Source organism: Myripristis murdjan, chromosome 9 (assembly GCF_902150065.1).
Source record: "Myripristis murdjan chromosome 9, fMyrMur1.1, whole genome shotgun sequence".
In the NCBI taxonomy this organism is placed as follows: Eukaryota; Metazoa; Chordata; class Actinopteri; order Holocentriformes; family Holocentridae; genus Myripristis; species Myripristis murdjan.
The window spans coordinates 20949956-20970323 of NC_043988.1; the positions used below are offsets into that span (position 1 = coordinate 20949956).

At 40.5% G+C, this 20368-nt stretch overlaps 1 protein-coding gene across 1 annotated transcript; it reads left to right on the forward strand.

Moving 5' to 3' along the window:
• The first annotated feature begins 368 nt into the window (after window positions 1-368).
• On the forward strand, window positions 369-19443 carry pggt1b (protein geranylgeranyltransferase type I, beta subunit). Its single transcript, XM_030059289.1, has 9 exons — window positions 369-528; window positions 1179-1297; window positions 3370-3434; window positions 3890-4041; window positions 4365-4497; window positions 6985-7030; window positions 11865-12049; window positions 12692-12800; window positions 16031-19443. Exons 1-9 carry the CDS (start codon window positions 401-403, stop codon window positions 16186-16188), a joined length of 1095 nt encoding a protein of 364 aa, XP_029915149.1. The 5' UTR covers window positions 369-400; the 3' UTR covers window positions 16189-19443.
• Window positions 19444-20368: the final 925 nt, after the last annotated feature.

The window sequence follows — 20368 nt, forward strand, 5'->3', positions numbered from 1 at the left end:
TATTATTATTATTATTATTATTATTATTGTTAGTAGTAGTAACATTCACTTACATCAAGCACAGGGCTGCTTCTTACAGTTAGTATGAGAGGTTTCATGGTTTGATCGGAGTGCAGTTTTGCTCCTCACTTATCTTCTTCAGTGTGTATTTTCTCTGAAAATGTAGCGAAGTCTGGTCTCATTTTTTGATAGTTTGATATTTTGCATATAGTTTTTGATAGTTTCTGTCAGTGAACATTGACAATGACATTAATATCAGCAAAAGCTTTATCACATAGTATGATAGATATACTGTGTAAAAACACATGGCTCTAGTAGGACAACAGTGCTATCTAGCGTCTGCTTGTATTTTGAAAAATGAACGCACCGGAAAAGGTCGCTCATAGGTGCGGACGCAAAGATGGCGGAAGAAGAGAGCCAGTTAGAGGAATTTGAACAAATAGACTTTTTGAGAGATCGCCATGTACGGTTTTTCCAGAGAACTCTTCAGGTTTTGCCCGAGAGATACGCCTCTCTGGAGACAACCAGGTAACTTTGCTGAACTGAAGCGTCCGGCTGATTTATTTGGCTGGAGAACTTGGCTAGCCACGAAGCTAGCTGTAGCTCACCGGTCGGTTTGAATGGGAGGCTAATGTTGTTTAGCTAGCCGTGTTGCTAACGTGAGCTAGCGAGGTGATGACAGTTTGCACGGCGTGAAAATGTAAACTAACTAACTTTGTACAGTGTCCGAAAGGAAAAATATGAGGTGATACGTGACATTAGTTAACGCTAGCACACTATCATCCTGTGAGCAACCCTATTATTTCATGTAAAACTTAGCTAAGTGACATCGGACTATTAAGTTCGGCTACTTAGCTTTTTTTGTAAACTTAGCTGCCAGTTAACATCAACTTTTGTGCTAAAGGTCCAAGATCAACCTGTTAGCTAACTTAAGTGTCGGGTTGTCTCGCCCAGTTTTGCCTCGCTACCACCTACAACTAACATTGTTTTGAATTGTTCACCTATTGACTGTAATCGTGCATTTTTATGGCTGTTCATTTCCCCCTCATGGATAGCCTCATGAGCATGCTGTATATGGGTAGTCATGTGTGCGTGTCTTATTTTTAACAGCGTCTTTTTTGTCTATCAAACTGTAATCTTATGAATGTGTCTGTTTTTGCTCCGTGTCTTGTGTCCAGGTTGACTGTGATGTTTTTCGCCGTGTCTGGTTTGGACGTGCTGGATGCTCTGGATGTGATCGACAGGAACAACATGATTGAGTGGATCTACTCTCTCCAAGTCCTGCCCACGGAGGATCGTGAGTATCATGCCAAGCACAACACAGTCTCAGCTTCTCTCCATGCTAAAACGTGACCTTCAAAGTTAAAGAAAGTCTGAGGATGGCCTGTTGATATTTATTCACATTTTCCTGTCAGGTGCAAACTACTACCTTTACAAAAGTATACAGGCAGCGTGCCAGCTAACACTGACGGTGCCAACTTCAGCATGCTTCTACAGGGGATAATATACAACTTTAAATCATGAAACTGGTGTCAAATCAATAACATTATGAATAGATAGTATGTGATCAAGTGCACCAGATAGCGCTGTGGTTAGCAGTTGTTTTGATGCTCAAATAGTATATGAAATTCTCACATACAAAGATTTCAGATCAAAACAGTAGTTTTTGAGGTGATCAAGGGGTAACACTTATTATCACAGACTGCTCTGTAAATGAACTTTATCAGGAGTGCATGATACATTTAAAATAAGAAACAAGACAGTGGTAGAGGATTAGCCCACCAACTGATGTTGAGCTAACAGCAAGACTGTTCATTCAAAATTAGTTTTTAACATTTCTTTAAAAAAATAAATAAATGAAGGCTTTCAGAGAAAGAACCAGATGTATCAGCATGGCCATAAGCATGGCCTTAGCCAAGCCTCTACACCACTTAACAGATGCTTGAGGGAAACCTCAGTCCTTGCTCATGATGTTGCTGTATAAGTATTGTAAATCAAATTGGAGTTGAAGTTTAAATTAATATTTAATGCTGAGTGCACCGTTATTATCCCACATAGTCATGACTCAATGCAGTGTCCACTTGACAAAGACTGAGGGAAGAAAATATTAGCTTGCAAATATCTATCTATCTATGTAAAGCTGAATTGTCAGAGTTTTCATTAGAGAGATTTTAAGTGAGCGGGAGCAGATAGAGGGCCAGCTAATCACTGGGAGCACTGGGCATCCTGTTAGCTTGTTATACTGCAGGGCTTGGACAAGCTCAGGTTACTTTAGATCAATGTATCTTTTTTTAGCCTCCCAGTCAGGATAATCTAGCCAGGGTGACAACTTAGAAGAAATCAGTATGAAACCTTGTTAAGTTTTTCCTCCCTTTTTGTTTTTGAAATACCTCCTGGGCCTCCAGGTGTCCTCGTTCCCTAACCTGTCCTGGCTGTTCCTCTGACCATCAGGGAAAGTTGGGCTCTAAATATTTAATGATTTGCATTTTTTCTTCTGTCACCAACTCTGTGCCATCTGTTTAGACGCCCAGTTAGTTAATTATTCAAGACAGTAGCAGAAATCATGTCGAAATAGTGGCGCTTGATTGGACTCAGTATGCCTCTGCCATATGTTTGGTGTCTGGCCTGTTTCTTGTCTTTAAACATTTGAATACAGCTTGGTGGGCATATGAGAGATCCTCTTATGTGTCATCAATATGGGGAAAACATTTTCTGTGTGAAGCTATTGAAACTTTAACAGTTGTTGGTGGATGCGTTATGAATGTCCTGCAACATTCACATAGAGTTGAATGCTGTATATCATGTTGTTGCCTTATTATCATGTCTGTGCATGAAGATGGCTCTTTTTTTCTGTTTGAATACTCTACTATACTTACTTATTGGACCTTTTCAGCATACTGGAATTGACAAGTGGTTGGCAGACATTTTTGTTTATAGCATCAGTATACTGGAAATGCCAGGATATTATGCAGTTTTCCTAGTATATAGGAAATTATAAATTATATCCCCCCAAAAAACAAGAGAACAGTACACTTTGTAGTGCTGCATGAACAATGTAAAATAAGCTTAATGCAGGCCACCGTCATCAAGGTTAGATGGCTGTTGTGATGGTTTTAGCTGTACTGTTATATGTAATGTTCATATTGTCAACACTAGATGGCAGCAGTGTGCCTTGTTCAAAGCTAGGTCACCTAGTTGTGCATCTGTGCAGGATCTGAGATGTGATATTAGCTGTGGTCAAGACCATAGTGAGACGGTACAGGAAAATTAATCTGTTTAGGCTATTTCCTCTTCCATTTTCTCTTGTATATACAATACATGCACATTTCTCATATTTCTGCCTGCCTCCCTTTTGCTGTTTTCTTGCAGAATCCAATCTAAGTCGTTGTGGGTTTCGAGGATCCTCACATATTGGAATTCCTTACAGCGTTAAGGTACGGTCTCTCCCTACCTTACACCATTTCTAAACCTGCACCTCAACTTTTACTAAACAGTCTCACTGCTTTGTAAAATTCAGCAAACATTCGCACTGTTAGCAATGTAGAAATACAAAGACCTAGAACATGTTTTGACCACTGCTGTCTTCAGCAGCGGTCAAACTTTATGTGTATTCTGTTGTGTCCTGTGCCTGTTTACTTTTTGTGATTTGTTTTTGAGGGAATTGTCTTTTCACATGCCAATCAATGCACCTGTGAAGCTAAAGCCCAAGTGTGTCATTGTAAAGTCATTACGCTGCATGTCTGCAGATCCATTTGGCCCTGTTCTGTGAATTCTATTCCTTTCCTTTAATTTTTTTTTGGCTTTAGTGTCATAGTATCTCAGTGTTTTGCATATTCCACATTAATTCTGTCAATAATATCAAATTTTTATGTATTCTGTCTGTCTCCAGGGGCCAGGTGTGCTCCATCCATATGACAGTGGTCATGTAGCCATGACCTACACTGGGCTGACCTCACTACTAATACTAGGTGATGACCTGAGCCGGGTCAACAAACAGGCTTGTCTGGCTGGTCTCAAAGCACTGCAGCTAGAGGACGGCAGGTACACACACGCACAGACACTTAGACTTACACTGTGATTCACACTAGCACTTTCACTCTGACTCAAAGACACCTGAGGTCATGTAGAGCAACACTCTTAATTTGGACTGACTGAAACTCACTTTTGGTCCAACAGTAGTGCTCCCCTTAGTTAACACATAGATACACACACACACACACACACACACACACGACACCATCTCAAGTCAGAAATAGAGCTGACGGAACAGATTAGCACTTAGATCCGACAAAAACATTTGTTTCACATAACATGCCTGAAACAATACACACCCCTAATACAGTGTCTGTGTCTTTGTGCTCCAGTTTCTGCGCCGTGCCAGAGGGAAGTGAAAATGATATCCGGTTCATCTACTGCGCTGCATGTATCTGCTACATGCTGGACGACTGGTCAGGCATGGACATCCAGAAAGCCATAGAGTACATCAGAGGAAGTATGGTGAGTGGACTCTGCCAGTAAATACATGTGATGTGGCTGGGTCAATGCACAATATATCCACTGCAGCATCTGTACAAGTGCTTGATGGCATGACTTTCAAGAGTATTGGCTTGTTCATTTTTAGGGGTAAACCTGTACTCAAACTGTTCAAGAGTACATGAATAAAGTATGAAAGATTGATTAAAGGGATGACAGGACAGCTGATATGACAAAATGATACAACTGCTGTTTCTTTAACATTGATTCATGGCAGTGCTTCACCATTGAATAAGCAGAATGGGCCACCCGCCTTGAGCAGATGGCACTCTGCCTCAAAGCATTTTATGTCTATTAAATTCAGGAGTGAGTTTGTGTCGTTTTAAAACTACAGTACAGACTCCTCACCATGAGAAGAAAACCTTGTTTCAAGTTCATTATGTGGCCCTTTTGTAATGTTTTTATTAGATCAGTCAATTTTTAAGCCAATCCTTACCGTTTTTATTTCCTTAAGATATAACTTAATCAGATTGTCTACTTGGAGAAAACCATTGCAGGCTGCCTTCTTTCAGCTTGGTCTCCTTTACAACTCATGTCTCCAGAGAGGAGAGAAATGCCCTCAGTCACTTCTTCACTACAGTTTTAAAGTTTGACCTTTTAATGCAAGAGGCAGAGTATTTTATTACATTGTGTCTTTATTGTCTTCATGGGTGTGTATGCAGCACACCCACTCCCTGTTTCTCTCACACGCACAGGCAGTCAAAGGAAGAGGCAGATGAGGGGGTTTGTGTAGTATGTAAAACTATGTAAATCATGTCTGAAAAAGTCACATTTTGGTCCACTACCCACACAGCGGTTGATGCATTCCAAAATTTCCTAGCCAAAGCATATGTACAGTATGTGCATGTAAGAATACGGAAACCACTACAGTATGGCTGGTTATGTGTCAAAGTCCCCTGGTAGAGTAACACTAAAGCTTCACTGGTGTTTGGATGGTGTCAGGTATCAATTTACCTCTGTTACTGTTGTTATGGTCTGATCAGACCAGTCACACAAACAGATGAGAATAAGGCCCTGTAAGTTCATCCAAGGTGGCTGTCACTGTCAGCTGTCTAGCTTGCATATTTTAGCAGGAACTGCTGCTTACAATCAGGTAATTAGTTCTTATGAATCTCTAATGGAAAAGGGGAGGAGGCATCTACATTTAGATAGTACCTCCTCTCTGTTGAGATGCTTTATCACCTTCTATCTTGGTGAGGTGTTTCAGATATGGATTTATGCTGCTGATATTGCTTCCCTTGGAATGTCATATTGCTTTTATTGACATTAGAAACCCAGGCATCTCCCATAATCATATTTCCTGTCTGTTGTATAAATAAGTGGGTTCAAAGAGGCTGAAGCTGAAACTAATATCGTCCGTAATGTCAGCCTTCCTTCTGGGGCTGTATAGCATCCTCGTTTCCATATCCCCATCTTTAGTCCTTCAGCCTTCTCTTCAGCAGTCCTTCTCTTCAGCAGTCCTTCTCTCCAGCAGTCCCTCTCTCTCTCTCTCTCTCTCTCTCTCTCTCTCTCTCTCTCTCTCTCTCTCACTCTCACTCTCACTCTCACTCTCACTCTCTCTCTCTCTCTCTCTCTCTCTCTCTCTCTCTCTCTCTCTCTCACACACACACACACACACACTGTCTGTGTGCCTATTTATTTTCATGCACTCTCATGCACAGTTTTTCTGTGTTGTCTATAGTAGAAAACACTCATTTTCATCTACTTGTTATTTTTCTACATCAGCATGAAAAATAATCTGTTTTGTTGGCCACTTAGCAGCATTTGGCAGAATTTAAGATGCCTGTAGTGGTTCCATATTTAACTGTTGGCTTTTTGATTGAATATGCACAGGATCAGCCCTGTGACATGTGACATGTAATGCCTATACACTGTGTTCCATGAATGCTGAATTTGTGCCATGGTTGCAGAAGGATTAAATGATTTTATATTGAAATATGAGTTTATCATAACAGTATGTAACTCAGCCACCCCACCACAACATGACAGATGGTGATTTGAATGGGATTAATACAATTTATATGAAATGGGGAATATCTGGCCACTTGCCTTCACATAGTATGGAGAGAGATTAGTGCCAGCAGAGATTGTATAAAATGGGATTTGTTATGCTCATATTGAGCTACCAAATTCAATAAAATGGATTTGTTCAATAAATTAGTTGGATGTGTGTCTTGAGAAGCTGAATCTGAAATAAGCAAACTGAATTGGGAAAACCAAATTTGAAATATCTAAACCTTAAATTCAGTTAAAAGTTAAAGCAGCTGCATTCATTTTCAAATTGTGCCTTGCAGATTAAAAATTTTAATCCATTTATTTACCAAATCCAGTTTTTACATGAATCATTCAGTAGGACCTCATTTCTGCTGGCACTAATCTCTTTCCACAGTCTGAACTTCCTCTCTTGCTCAGTGAAACACCTGAATGTCACTGTTGTTGTCTTCTCTGCAGTCGTACGACAACGGGTTTGGTCAGGGAGCTGGGCTCGAGTCTCATGGTGAGTATGGTGCTCTCTTTATTGTTTGTCTTATACCCTGGGATTACAAACATTGGAAACATCCAAGGGTGAAACCTCCTCACAGAGCCGTTCATATGTCTGTATGGAAAACAGTTTGCTTCAGTGTTGATTTTATTAGCTTGGACGGTTCAGATCAGATCAAAATATTTATGTGTGCATTGATGGTAACAGTAGTACAGGATGTGGTGGTGGCTGATGGGAGAGACCGGTTTAAAAGATTAGCCATTGAAATCCATCTCACTAGAAACAATGTCCTCTTTAATAGCTCCCCCAGTTTAATTAAACCATATTAATCTGCCACCAAGGCCCTCATCCTAACCACACTCCCCACATTTCAAAGCACTGTGGGTGAGGGATACCTAGTCCTATGTTTTGACAGTGAATAAGGAGTATTTTCTGTCAGTTTTGTTTGAGTGTGAATGTTCAAGGCAAAGAAGTAAAAGACCTTCAGTGTTTTCTGATACTGGCTTTTTGAGAGTGATCACAGTGGCTAACATGCCTTCTCACTTTCACAGACATACTTTACATACCCATTACCCACCCATGCCGCAGTGGTGTTTTTTTTTTTTTTTTTTTTTTAAGCATCGAAACCCCCCACATTGTGTGCCTTAATTGCACACATTCTCTTCACACCACAATCATTGACACTTTTGACACCTGACACACTGTCTGGGTTTGTGTTACTAAATATGTGGAGCATGTATTCATGTACTGTCATGTACTTATCTGTGTTTTCCCTTTAGTAACCATTTAATCTTAGAGACTATTTATTTAGGGCTGTAGTTAACCAAAGAAAATCTTGGTCGACTAAAGTCCTGAAATTTCGACCGAAAGTCAACTAATCGGGGGGTGGCAGGAATACAAAAAAAAAAAAGTTACTATTTTTAGATTAATTAAATGGGCAGTAGCCTACCTGGTAGCCTTGTCCACCTAAATGAATTATAAATAAACATGAATAACTAGTATATGCAGTATATTAAATCGTTTTTGACCTAATTATATCACACTGAATGACACACTTGAGTCGGTCGGCTCTGACAGCGTTGCATCATGTGCACCTACGCAATATCATAGCCTAGATTTCCGAAAATAGTACTATGTAAAGCTGCCGTCGTCACAGGTGTGTGCGCCTGCAGTATTAAAACGATTATTAGACTAAAACTTTGAAATATGCCAATTCTGATATGTTTATACTCAAAACTGATGGAGCAACCTAACGCAGACATGTTAGCTTACCGCTTTAGGTGATATGTCGTGTTGGCCGTTGAGCTGTGATACGCAAACTGTTGTTTGCAAAGTTTGCATTCGACTTTTTTTTTCATCTATTTTGGTAAAATGCTGCCACACTGACGACGTCTTTGACATGGTAGAGGGCTAAATGTTCATTAAACGTTCTTAATTAAGCAAATATTCGTAAAACCAGGCCTAATTTTTTCTTCAATTCAGAACATACAGGCCTACCTGTCTGTCGCCAGTGGGTTGGGCTAATCCAAAATTGTGAAAACAAGGGGGGTGTTCTGAAGACAGACTGTTACCTGTAAAACGGAGTTCTGAAAACACCCTCATTAGCACTTAGTGCTTTACTCCTGATAAAATTAACACAGCACAAATAATCAACCAAGGTCGACCAAGAACATATCGATCAATATATCGACCAGTCGACTAACAGACTACAGCCCTATATTTATTGTTCCTATAGGTATTGCAGTAACCATTACATTCACCACATAAGTCTGTGCTCATGCAATTGCTTACTTTTACACAGATGTGCAATTTTGAGACAGCTGGATTCATGGTGATTGATTAGAACTATACAGTTTTTACACTGCATCTTCTCTATCCAGTTTTCACATGTGTGTGTTGTATGTGTGTGTGTTTTTCCATGAAGTTCCAAGACATTAGAAATCTGCAGTTCTCCCCCTCACAGCCTGCATCTTCACAAGTTAACTTCCGGGCCGAAAAACAGCTCCATGCAGCAGTATGGCATTGCCTGTAAACTGCTATCTTTCTGCATTTTCTACACCACTTTGCAAAGCATGGGAAGTCTGTTGAGGAGTGGATGGCTCTAATCATTCCCTGCTTTCAGATTAATATAATACTTTGATGTTACATGCTACCAAGTGGAGGTTGCCCCCAGGGTCGAATCCTGACTCATCCTGATTCAACTGGGGATGGAAAACTTCTGGAGCTGTCCTAGACGTAGATTTGTTTTTACCTCATTTGATCCTATTCTGCCTGGGGCAGATAGCAAGCTCGACAGGATGATTAGAGGCAGGGATGATATGTAGGCAGATTTACACCTCCAACCCACACATATTCTTTATCTTTTCATTCCTCACACACAAAAACACACAGATAAGCGGCAAGTAAAAGTAATAATGTGCAGGTCGTGTTAAGTGATAATAGTGAGTGATAAATAATGCTAATAAAGGCAGTTGACAGCTGGGCTGAACACAGTGTTGGATAGCTGCTGCTGTAGCTGCACTGATAGCAGCTTTTAATTGATAAACACATGCCTTTTTTTAATACTTGTGAAGACATGCCAATGAGGGCATTCATTCCCCAGCCCTAACCTTAAGACAAAATCTAGCATTGACCTTAAACCTAATCCTTAATTGCATAATCATCTATTTTGCCCTAAAGTCCTCAGTTCTTACGTGGAAAGGTTGCCAATATATTGCAAACAGGCACACCCACCAACCCACAGGAGCACACACACACACTGTTGCATCTTTTTGGGACCAATAGAGTAGCTCCATGCTGCTTCCTGTGAAAAGATGATGGTGAATGTAAGCATGCCCTCTGAAATTTTGCAGTAAAAAGACCTCACACACATATCCTTTGCTTTCAGTGCTGTGCTCTGTAATTATCATGTTGTCTTGCTGTCATCAAAACATGTCAGGGTGGATAAACACTGCACAATTCCTTGTACTAATTAAGTACAAAGTTGGTGGCTATTTTTGAAATCAGAGTGCCACAGTAACTGCCTCTTAACCCCCGAAATTGTCTGTGTCTGAGTCGCTTATGAAGTCATTACCTAACTTCCTGTCTGCCTGTCCAGGTGTTTCTGTGTCATAATCTGTCTGTGTAGTATTCTCTGTGTGTCTGTCTATATCTGTGTGTGTGTGTTTCTGGCGTGGCATGTGAATGTACAATGGATATATAAAACCCCCTCAAGTTTTCTAGTTTCTATTGCCTTGCGCCCTAAGGTTAAACCATTAAAATTGCTTTTTTGACTTTCATTTGTGACCAGCAAAGTCAAGGTCAGAAAGAAAAGGCTACCTGTTTTTGACAATGCATTCAAAGTGGGAAACTGAAACACCTTGGTCATGAAAGTGTGAACAGTCTTTAGTTCAGACTTAATCAGAGCCCTCTTTGCTTTGATAACAGAGATAAACCAGTTTGAATAACTCTGTGCTACGTTAGCATGTCTGCTTTTAGTAATTTTGTCCCTTCTTCTCTGCTTCTTTGAAGACATGACAGAAAAAGGCCTCATGTTCTTTTGAATTGATGTGGGACTTCAGATTTATTTTCCTTTTCGGACCAGTTCACAGAGTTTCCATAGGACTGAGATCCTTGGCCATAACGATACAAATTTTATTTTGTTTTATTTTATTTTATTTATTTATCTTTAGCCGTTTCTTGTTGGATTTGGCTATGTGCCTCTGATCATTGTCATGTTGAAACATTAAAATGTTCCTCATCTTCTTTCTTTCTTTCTTTCTTTCTTTCTTTCTTTCTTTCTTTCTTTCTTTCTTTTTTGCAAAGGGCAGCTTCCTCTAAATGTCTTGGCTCCTGGACCTATTCATTTTTCTGTCTGTCTTGACCAGAGAGTCTGTCCCCACTGAGGAGAAACAGCCACATAGCACGATATTGCCACCACCATGCTTGACAGTAGTAACTGTGTGTTTTTTTGGATGATGGGTTGTGTTGGCTCTGTAGAAAATCCCAGTTCTTAGTCACACATTCTGGACAAGAAATACAGAGGCAAATCACAGGAAACAGTTAGGCCTAAGTCCCCACACAAATGTCTGCTAAGACATTGTATTCACTATCCTTAAAATGCTGATGCATTGGCTTTGTGCAAAACCTGTCTTTTGGAAACAAGACCATACAACCAAGACTGTACATCATTTTCCTCACACAGTTTTAAGCAACTGTGTTGTCTTCGATAATTAAGACTATAAGTGGCCAGACTGCATCATACAGTCCTGCAGTTGTTTGAAGGTTGCTGTTGGCCTTGTTTTGAGCTTTTCTTTTGAACTTCCCCCATGCATCATCCTTCTCACCAGTATGGCCTGGTTCAGGCAAGGTCCTACTGGTGCCAAATATCCTCCGCTTCTTGATTATGGTCTTCACTGTGTTCCATGGATTTGTGGTCTTTGGAATCTTTTTATATCCATCCTCTAATCTCAACGTTTCGACAAAAAGATCTTGTAGGTCTTGCATCAGCCTCTTGCAGCCAATGTTTGTCTCTGCTCCATGGCACAAAATGTTCAGTGAATTCCTGGTTTTAATTGATCTAATTGGACTCACTGTATTACATTTCCAGCCAAGGCAAATTAGCTTTGTGCATGCTTTCAGTTGTGATTAATTAAATTTTAACAGTTAGAGCACCCTATAAAAAGGATTGTGCAAACTTCCACAAGTTTTCCATTTTAATAAATTGACAGAAATTAGTAGTCTGTTTTAATCGTGGTTCATTTCAGACCCCAAGGCAATAAAACAAAAAGGGAAAGGAAATTGAAAATTGTATATAAATTTCTGGATTTCACTGTATGTGTCTGATGGGCTTGTCTGTCTGTTTGTCTAGGCGGCTGGACGTTCTGTGCCATCGCCTCTCTGTGTCTGATGGGTCGCCTGGAGGAGGCGCTGAGTCAGCGGGAGCTGGACAGGATTCGGCGCTGGTGTATCATGAGGCAGCAGAGCGGCTTCCACGGCCGACCCAACAAACCTGTAGACACATGCTACTCCTTCTGGGTGGGAGCTACACTAGAGGTATGAATTGATGATGACGACACTCAGAGACACTGTATGTTTTGAAATGTGCAGTGCTGTGACACAGTATTTACCCTGTGTTTGATTTTCTGCCTTTTTGAACCAGTTTCTCGTTGAATTTGGTCAAATCTTTGTGATGGTTTAGTAGTTATGACAGGCATCTGTTAGGGAAAAATGTTCAGAAAAGTGTCACAGAATACAGAACTGGCAGTAAATATGTTTTTGGACAGCATCTTACATGCATGTGGTGCAAACAGACCTGTGGGCCCGTCAGCTTCTGGGTCAGATCTATAAGAGATGACACATACGCTCATGTGCACACACAAAGTACTTTAATATGGCAAGAGTATATTATGACACATGATGAGGCTTAATATGATCGATACTTAAAATTTATCTTAATAGATAGATAGGGTGTGGTGTTTGTTAGTGGTTATTAATTACATGGACTCATGTTTGTGACATGATTATCCTTATCCTACACTGTAAACATAAGGGAGTTGCACGCTAGACATGATTCTATATTTTGTCACGGCAATAATAAACATTTCCTCAAATTGATTTGTTTATTTTTCTTCTGTGCTTTTATATGCCTTTGTTTGATTTCTCATATCACTATTTTTTCCTCCTCTCCACTCCTAGCTTCTGGATGTGTTCCAGTACACAAACTATGAGAAGAACAGGAACTACATCCTATCTACACAGGATCGGCTGGTTGGGGGTTTTGCTAAGTGGCCAGACAGCCATCCAGGTAAACAGTTACACATCCAAAAAAGGAGGGAGGGACACTTTCAGTCAGCTGTCTGACAGGAACATCACAATGTAAATATATAAAGAAAAACTAGATACTCAAAGCCATTAGTGAAAAATTCTGTGGAAGTGCCATGGTAGCTGATATATGGATCTTGTGTTACACTTAAATGCTTTTCAGAACATTGTTTTGAGTGTTTTTAGTAGAATTTTCATTGAGATAAGTGTGACTGAGTGTCCAAATGGTGACTAGTAACAGTGTTTTTATATTTACAAGTAAATGAATATTTATTTGGAGAAAATTTGTGTTCTGTTTGATGTCAGGTGAGATCACTGCCAGAACTGGGATATGATGTGTCTGCTTGCACTGTCTGCTGGCTGGGGTTTGCTAAAATAAACCATCAAGTAGAACAGTGGCGTATCGAGCTTGAAAACAGAAGAGAAAGTGATGAATAGCTCTTCTTCCACCCATAAAGTTCAGCTTCTCACTCTTTCCATGATCTCTATAGACAACCTCCCAGTGCTCTGAATGGTGGGAATATTGCCCAGTTTTCCATTGTGGGTCCAAACGGAGCTCACTGGGGTAAAAGCCAACTCAAAATGACCTGAAATCAAAAGCAGCCTTTGTATATTTGATGCTGTGGTTAAGAGGGCAGTGCGATGTCTGTTCAGTTCAGTGTGACTTCATTTCAGTCTGACTTTTACCATCTGATCACGACAGGTGTCAGATCTGGAGGCACAGCGATCGCATTTTGCTCACACTGCTAACAGCTTCAAAAGCAGATGTGGGGGTGATGGAGCTTACTTTGTGATGAGATGTCTGTGTGGGCTGGAGTGTAGCCTCAAAGAATCAAAATATTAACAGACACATCCGAAATGCCATTCGATGTAGGTGCTAGACCAAAAACCATCCAAAACAAGTGAATAAAATTAAGCACCAAAGTGGCATTTTAGATGCAAGGCTTATCTACTCACAGAACACATGCAAGCGGTCTAAAAAGATGTGAAGGAAGAGCTGAGGGAAAATAATGTGGAAACATATCTAAATAAATACAGCCACAGAAGACGCAGTGTAGCAGTTTTCAAGGAGAGAGTGGACAGCCATTTGGTCTCAGAAAATTTGATCCTGTGAATTAGATCTCAGAAATCACAGTGAAATGACGTGTAACTAGAGCTCCTGTTTGCAAAATGAGGTCTAAACTGGGGAAGCAGTTGAATGACATGTTTTGATGTAAGTTGAGTGGCCATGTAGTAAAACCAAAAATGTAACATGACATTAAAGGAAAGGGGAAAGGATCAAAATATTGAAAGAGCTTGTGCTGCTGTTGATTTTTCTGTAGCTTTAAGCCTCATAACCTCAAGGGGAAAAAGGTGGAGGAAACCAGAAGTTTTGGTGCGATGCAGGCTGTTGAACATTTTACGTGTTCATGGTGTTTGTGTGTCCGAAGGTTACTGCCCTGCCCTCCACAGGTGCAGAGAGGTCACGGTGGGGTTGTGGCAGACTTCTTTTTTTTTAAGGTCAATGGAAAACTGCTTGTAACCCTAAACTTCCATGGTGTGTGTGTGTGTTTTTGCTCGCCTGTGTGATGTCTAATTGATGAGGTGCTTGTTCGTAGCTAGCCTGAGGACACAGGATATCGAGTGCCTCACATTACAGGAACTGGTCGAGGAAGATATCCTGGAAGAAACAATGAGCAAAAGAAAAGAATAGGGGCTTTTGTTGACAAAGCCTCTCAAATATTATGGAACAAAGGAGAGTTTTAGGAGATGAAGGGATCTATTTTGGAGTATAGGTGCAGATAGTGCAGTATTGGACTTGTGTGTACCTCGTCAATGCAGTTTTCCACAGCCATTGATGTAGGAACTGGTCTGGGGAGATAGGAAGGCAACAGTAACATAGAACAAAAGAGGCAGCTGTGTTTTTATCAAGCAGACCACATGTAATGGACCACATAACCGTCAAATATACCTTGATATAAGGACTTGATTTATTTTATGTTCTAAGTGATCGGCCCACTTTTGCCGTTCTATATGACAATCCAGATCTTGTGTTGGTGTGTGTAATAGGAATTATTAGGATTACATATAGCAAAAATTGTCAAAATTCAGACCAAATTGATTTATTTATTGAATTGTCTCTTAGTACAAAATACTTTTTATTTAGAAACCCACAGCCCATAAATGGACTCAACCCATGTGCTTTCCTGAGTCACAGTTTTAGAAAACAGTAGTTCAGAAATGAATGGCCCTGTTGACTAACTCTTACTCCAGAAGTTCAGAATTGTTCTTGTAAGGAGGCAGTCATCACTGAATTTTTAATAACGACAATAACCATTAAAATGTATTTGGGCAGCACTTTTCCAAAACAGAGTGTAGAGGTCTTCATAAGGAGACACCAAAACAAGACAAAGCAGTGAAATAGAAGTTCAAAGAAGTACACTTGTTCAGTCAAAATGTCAAATATTCAAATAAAAAGAAGGTTCTAAAATTAAGCAACATATATGTATACACACAGAAAGAAAACTATGAAGACATAATGCAAATGAATAATCCCAGACGAGACATAATGTGTATGAGGTAAAACAGGGTTGAGAGAAGATAATAAATTGAATTTATAGAATATGACACATGAATATGATCGATAACATGTCTTATGCTCTCAAACAGTCCCCAGCTTCCATATTTACCGTAAATCTCACATCTCCTCGTGCAACCTTGAGTTTGAGTCTTTGAATCCTGATTGATGTAGCTAATGGTGTTTTGATTGATTCTAATGTCAGTGTCGAATCAGCTGTCATTTCATTATAATTCAATTACTGTTCCATTTACTGGCCGGCATGGCTTTTATCCTGCACCCAGGGGAGAGGAGGGGCAAAGGGGCAAAATTATGTGCATTATTTATATTTCCTTAAAGAAACAGCGCCACAAAAATGCTCCTAGTGAGGTGGTATTTTTGAAGAAAGGCTTCCAGCATGTGCTTGGTTCCAAATTTTCAGGCTTTATTTCCTTTTCACTCTTTTGGGTGAGATGACGACTACCTTTGCTCAGATCATTTTTAAGTCTGCAGATCTTTCATGAGCAGATGTTGCTGCTTTGATACATGTTACCATCTGACCTAGTTCCCCCCCGCTTTCTTTTTCACCTCCCTCATCTTTCATCTGTCTCTGCATCCCCTTCCGCCCTCTCCCTCCTCCTCTCTCCCTGCCCTCCCTCCGCTGTCCTATCCGAAAGACCCTCTCCATGCCTACTTAGGGCTGTGCGGTTTGTCTCTGATCGGGGAGCCGAATCTGAGGAAGGTCCACCCAGCTCTTAACATCACCCAGAGAGCCTTTCAGCACCTCCAGCAGCTGCAGCAGACATGGAGGGACAATGCAGGCACCTGTACCTGACAGCACTGACAAAAGGATGACTACAGCTCCAAACAGGTTTTGGGGATCAGGAACGTTTTTATAGACTCCAGTTACACAGTCAGAACTTCCTGGAACGAAATACGAGTCCACCTAAAGTGACATTTTTGTTAAGCAATATAAGTCAGACCTTTCTCGCTGCCTTTTACTAGACGACAATGGTAAATAATAGACAGTAGAATTTGTCTGTTGATAGTGCGATAACATTTTTGTGCCAGAAAGTAAAATCTGAGTCACTGGAGGCTTGAAGACATTCCAGATGCCTCAACTTTGCAACATTTTTTTGACAGTTACGGTTTTGGACAATACCTGCTTACCAGCCAGGGATGTAGACTGCTGATCCCCTCTCTATGGACAATAACAAACCTTATCCAGTGTCATTCAGAATCCCACGTTGAACCCAGACGTGGTCTGGGGGAAGATCTCAAGTGGTTCTTCAGATTGTTGTGGAGTCAAAGGGGAGCTTCAGCAGCCTAATGTTTTTGACTGAGCAGTTATAATTTTATATGAAGTGATTAGCTAGGCTATTTTGCTATCGCTGCCTCATGTCCCTTTAATTTGGGATGAAAGTTTGAAACCCTGCAGATAAACCACATTCTCAGACAAAGAAAATCACTCCAAGGCACTATCCACCTTACACTATATAGCCTAATATTTGGTACCTTGCTTTCATAAACCGTCCAACAACAAGACCCGTGTACTCTCCTTGAACTTCTCCAAAGCCTCCAGCTTTCCAGTCCCAGTGCCTTGCAGGTCCATTCCCCCAAGTCCCTCCCTACTCTCTTCAACTTCCTGCATCTGTTTCACTGAAGGCTTTCTTCTGGTATTTGGAGAGGATGAAGTGGTAATGGTATCAGTGGGGCAGATTTCAAGTAGAGGTAGCTACAACTACGCAACAACCTTTCAGAGCAAATCTATAATTGTTGGAACGTATCCAAAATCTCCTACCCAACAACAAAAAAATAAATAAAAATAAAAAAATAAAAACAACTATTTGACCTCAGCTAAGCTCTTATCTTCACAGAAGAACATAGAGAATATATTTCATATTTTTCTTGAGGCAAACAGAAGCAGGAGGTGGGCTTCTTGAGGGACTTAAAAACCAAGGGGAGAATCCTGGATTCCCTGCAAGGCAGTAGCTGTCCTTTTTAACAGCAGATACTAGCCGGACAGCCCCTGGCTACTCCACTCAAAACTGAACTGAGCACCCTCCACCCTCCACCCCACACCCCACACCCAACACCCCCACCACCACCACCTTCCTCACCCCCTGCGAGCTACTAACATCTCTAGAAACAATGATAGAAGGATGAGACTTTGGCATCATAAAGATGAGGAAATGTATTGCTTTTGTAAACAGCACTGGGAATTAAATGTTGATTTTTTTTTTTTTTTTTTTTTTTTTTAACAGAAAAGATATAGGGCAAAAAACAAAATAATGCACATGAACAGAGCTTCATTAAATATGATGCCAAGAGTCTAATTATGGAAACTGTTTTCTATGGTGCTGTTGAACCCTGTTGAACCTTGAATCCTCACACTTGTAGCCATATACAATTCACCCTGTCGACTCCATTGTTACTAAAGCACAAATCAGTTTTTCATTGCCTACACATAGCTCAAAGGTATGGTAGAACAACACAGAGCTATAAATTATATCCTAGTTGTGGCACATAGAGGCAACCAGCTTTGTTGTTTGTGTGCCAACAGTGGGGATGGATAAATCTTAAAATGGTGACAAGGTAGGCACTGAAATAATGAGTTATGCTCAACTTGCTCTGCTTGCATCCTCCTCGCTCCGAGCCTCAGATGCTCAGACACTGAAATTTCCTGCCCCCCCTGCTGAAGCCACACCCTTTCCTTTTTAAGACTACTGCCACTGCGACCACCTGCTCCCCAAGATGACAAGTGAGAGGGAGACAGTATCATCACAGCAGGTCAGACAGTACAATGGTCTCAGTCTGCAACATGTCGCCTGCGAGAGACTACACTCCCATCCTTTCTACGCATGTGTGCAGCCCCAGTTCTGACTGGCTCTGATGATACTGTCCCCACCTTTTTTTTTTTGTCTTTTCAGCAGCCAGCCCCTTAAATGAAGCCGTATCTGGCCTTGTTCTCCTCCCTCCCCCCAAATCACCCCTTTTTATAGCAATAGAAACCAGATCAGGCAGACAGAGGACAGGAGAGAAGAGAGGAGAGGTAAATGAATAAATCATTCGAGACATCCATTATTGAAAGTAAACTGTCCCAGACTGGAATCTCCTCTCCTCTCTGCCCAACCTCCCATCTTCACAAGAACTGAGCCCCAGAATCTTACAGCCTTGGTTTAGTGTGAGGGCAGCTGCTTTTTAGTGAGCACTACCTTCAACTTAAATTTATAGTGTCATATTACTTTGTATGCATATTTTGCCTGGGACTGTAAGCATATAATTCTGTCTGTGCTGTCGCTGACTTATCCATCTGTTACTTGGCATTTGTATCATTTTACAGAAACTACGCACGTTTTTAGCCACAGTTACAAAGTATGTTGAATAATTTGACCAAGGACGTTGTTCACGTAAATGAATTTCATTGAAGTGGCTGGATTGTCAGAACGTCAGACTTGCTTCAGCAAATTCAAACAATTTTTGCCTTGTAATTATTTGCTGTGTGTGTTAGAGATATTTTTATTTAACAAAAAACAAACAAAACATTGTTATGTGCATTTGGCTGTGAGTGGGTCTGGTAAGAATCTGAGGTGCACTGAGGGAAAATGCAGAGGAAGGGAACAGGGGAAAAAAAACACTGTAATCTGTGGTGAAGCAGCTACTGCAGGTCTGTATAGCCAAATCAATTGAAATTGAATGACCTCGGCTTCCATGCATCTTCAGCAGCCTGTGTTTGTGGTAAACTTACTGGATTATACAAGCTCCTCGGGGTGCACTGCTGTCCTTAGCGTTAGGTTGACCAAGTCACAGTGCCAGACCACTCACTCAAACTTGACTCTCTCAAATGTGCCTCATGCAGCATTGCTCTGGGTGATTGCTCTCTGAATCCTCTCTTATTTCCTCCTTTTGTCTGAATTCACTGCAAATTCACCACAGCATGCTTAAAATGGCCTTGGCTAGATTTCTGTTGTTTCCAGTCAAAAAAAAAAAAAAAGCATTTGAGATAAGTGGTTTGGGAGGTTTGTCCAGTCTCATCATGTCCGATCGATAGTGTATTTCCGGAAGTAGGGAGGAATTCATTGAGACAGAGCCAATAAGTGCTGTGTTCTTAACCTTAGAAAGAGCTGGTTACTCAGTAATGGATAAAAGAAGACATGGATCTGCCTCTTTGGATGAAGGTTGCATCTCAAAAGCCATCACTTGTTTTCATATCTCCTTTCTGCCACCACATGCTCCAGGTTGTGGCTACAGTTGGGATGGATTTAGGGATGTGAAAGAGTGTAAGGGATTAAACCAACTTTTGAGATGCAGCCAAAATGCCACTTGGGGTCAATCATGAACCCTTACCCCATCAAGACCTAATATACATTTTCAAAAGGAAAAAAAAATGTAATTGAATTTATTTTTTCTATACTTTGTAGAAATATTGAGTGTAGATAAATGTAAAAAAAAATGTCTATAAATATGTCACTTTGATTGTGCAAGTGCTCAAGATGAAAATATGTTTACAGTTTTATCAGTGAGATGGCTAGAAGAATTGGATATGCAAATGTTCATATGTGATGTATCATAATACTGCAATTTTGAAATTAAGGACAAAAATGTTGATTCTAGCTTGGCAGTGCATACTGTATTTATGGTAAATAAAATCACATACTAACTTTTTCAATTGTACTGTCCTTTTTCAAGTGGTTTGTTTATATGTGTGTATGCATATTCTCATGTAAAATTGTTAGATATGCTGATGATAGAGTTCAGCCTGTTACTTAGTCTCTAACCTGAGGAAAAGTGGACAGCTGTAGCACCACCCCCCACCCCCTCCCCCCTCCCCACTACCTCCTTACATATAATATGAGCAAAAGGTAACACATTCAATGAAATCTGCCCTCATCCTTGTTTCCCATCCTGTCCATAATAGCTGCACTGTCCTTGAGCCTTTGAGCATCAGGTGAATTTAACATGATGCTGCCAGGGTTATGGGCTCCATTCCCACTAAGGTCATATTTGCTCAAAAT

Coding starts and splice junctions, on each gene's coding strand:
- pggt1b (XM_030059289.1), top strand. CDS start 401: ATGGCGGAAGAAGAGAGCCAGTTAGAGGAATTTGAACAAATAGACTTT. Junction 3,435..3,889: donor GAATTCCTTACAGCGTTAAG/GTACGGTCTCTC, acceptor GTCTGTCTCCAG/GGGCCAGGTGTGCTCCATCC. Junction 4,498..6,984: donor AGTACATCAGAGGAAGTATG/GTGAGTGGACTC, acceptor TCTTCTCTGCAG/TCGTACGACAACGGGTTTGG.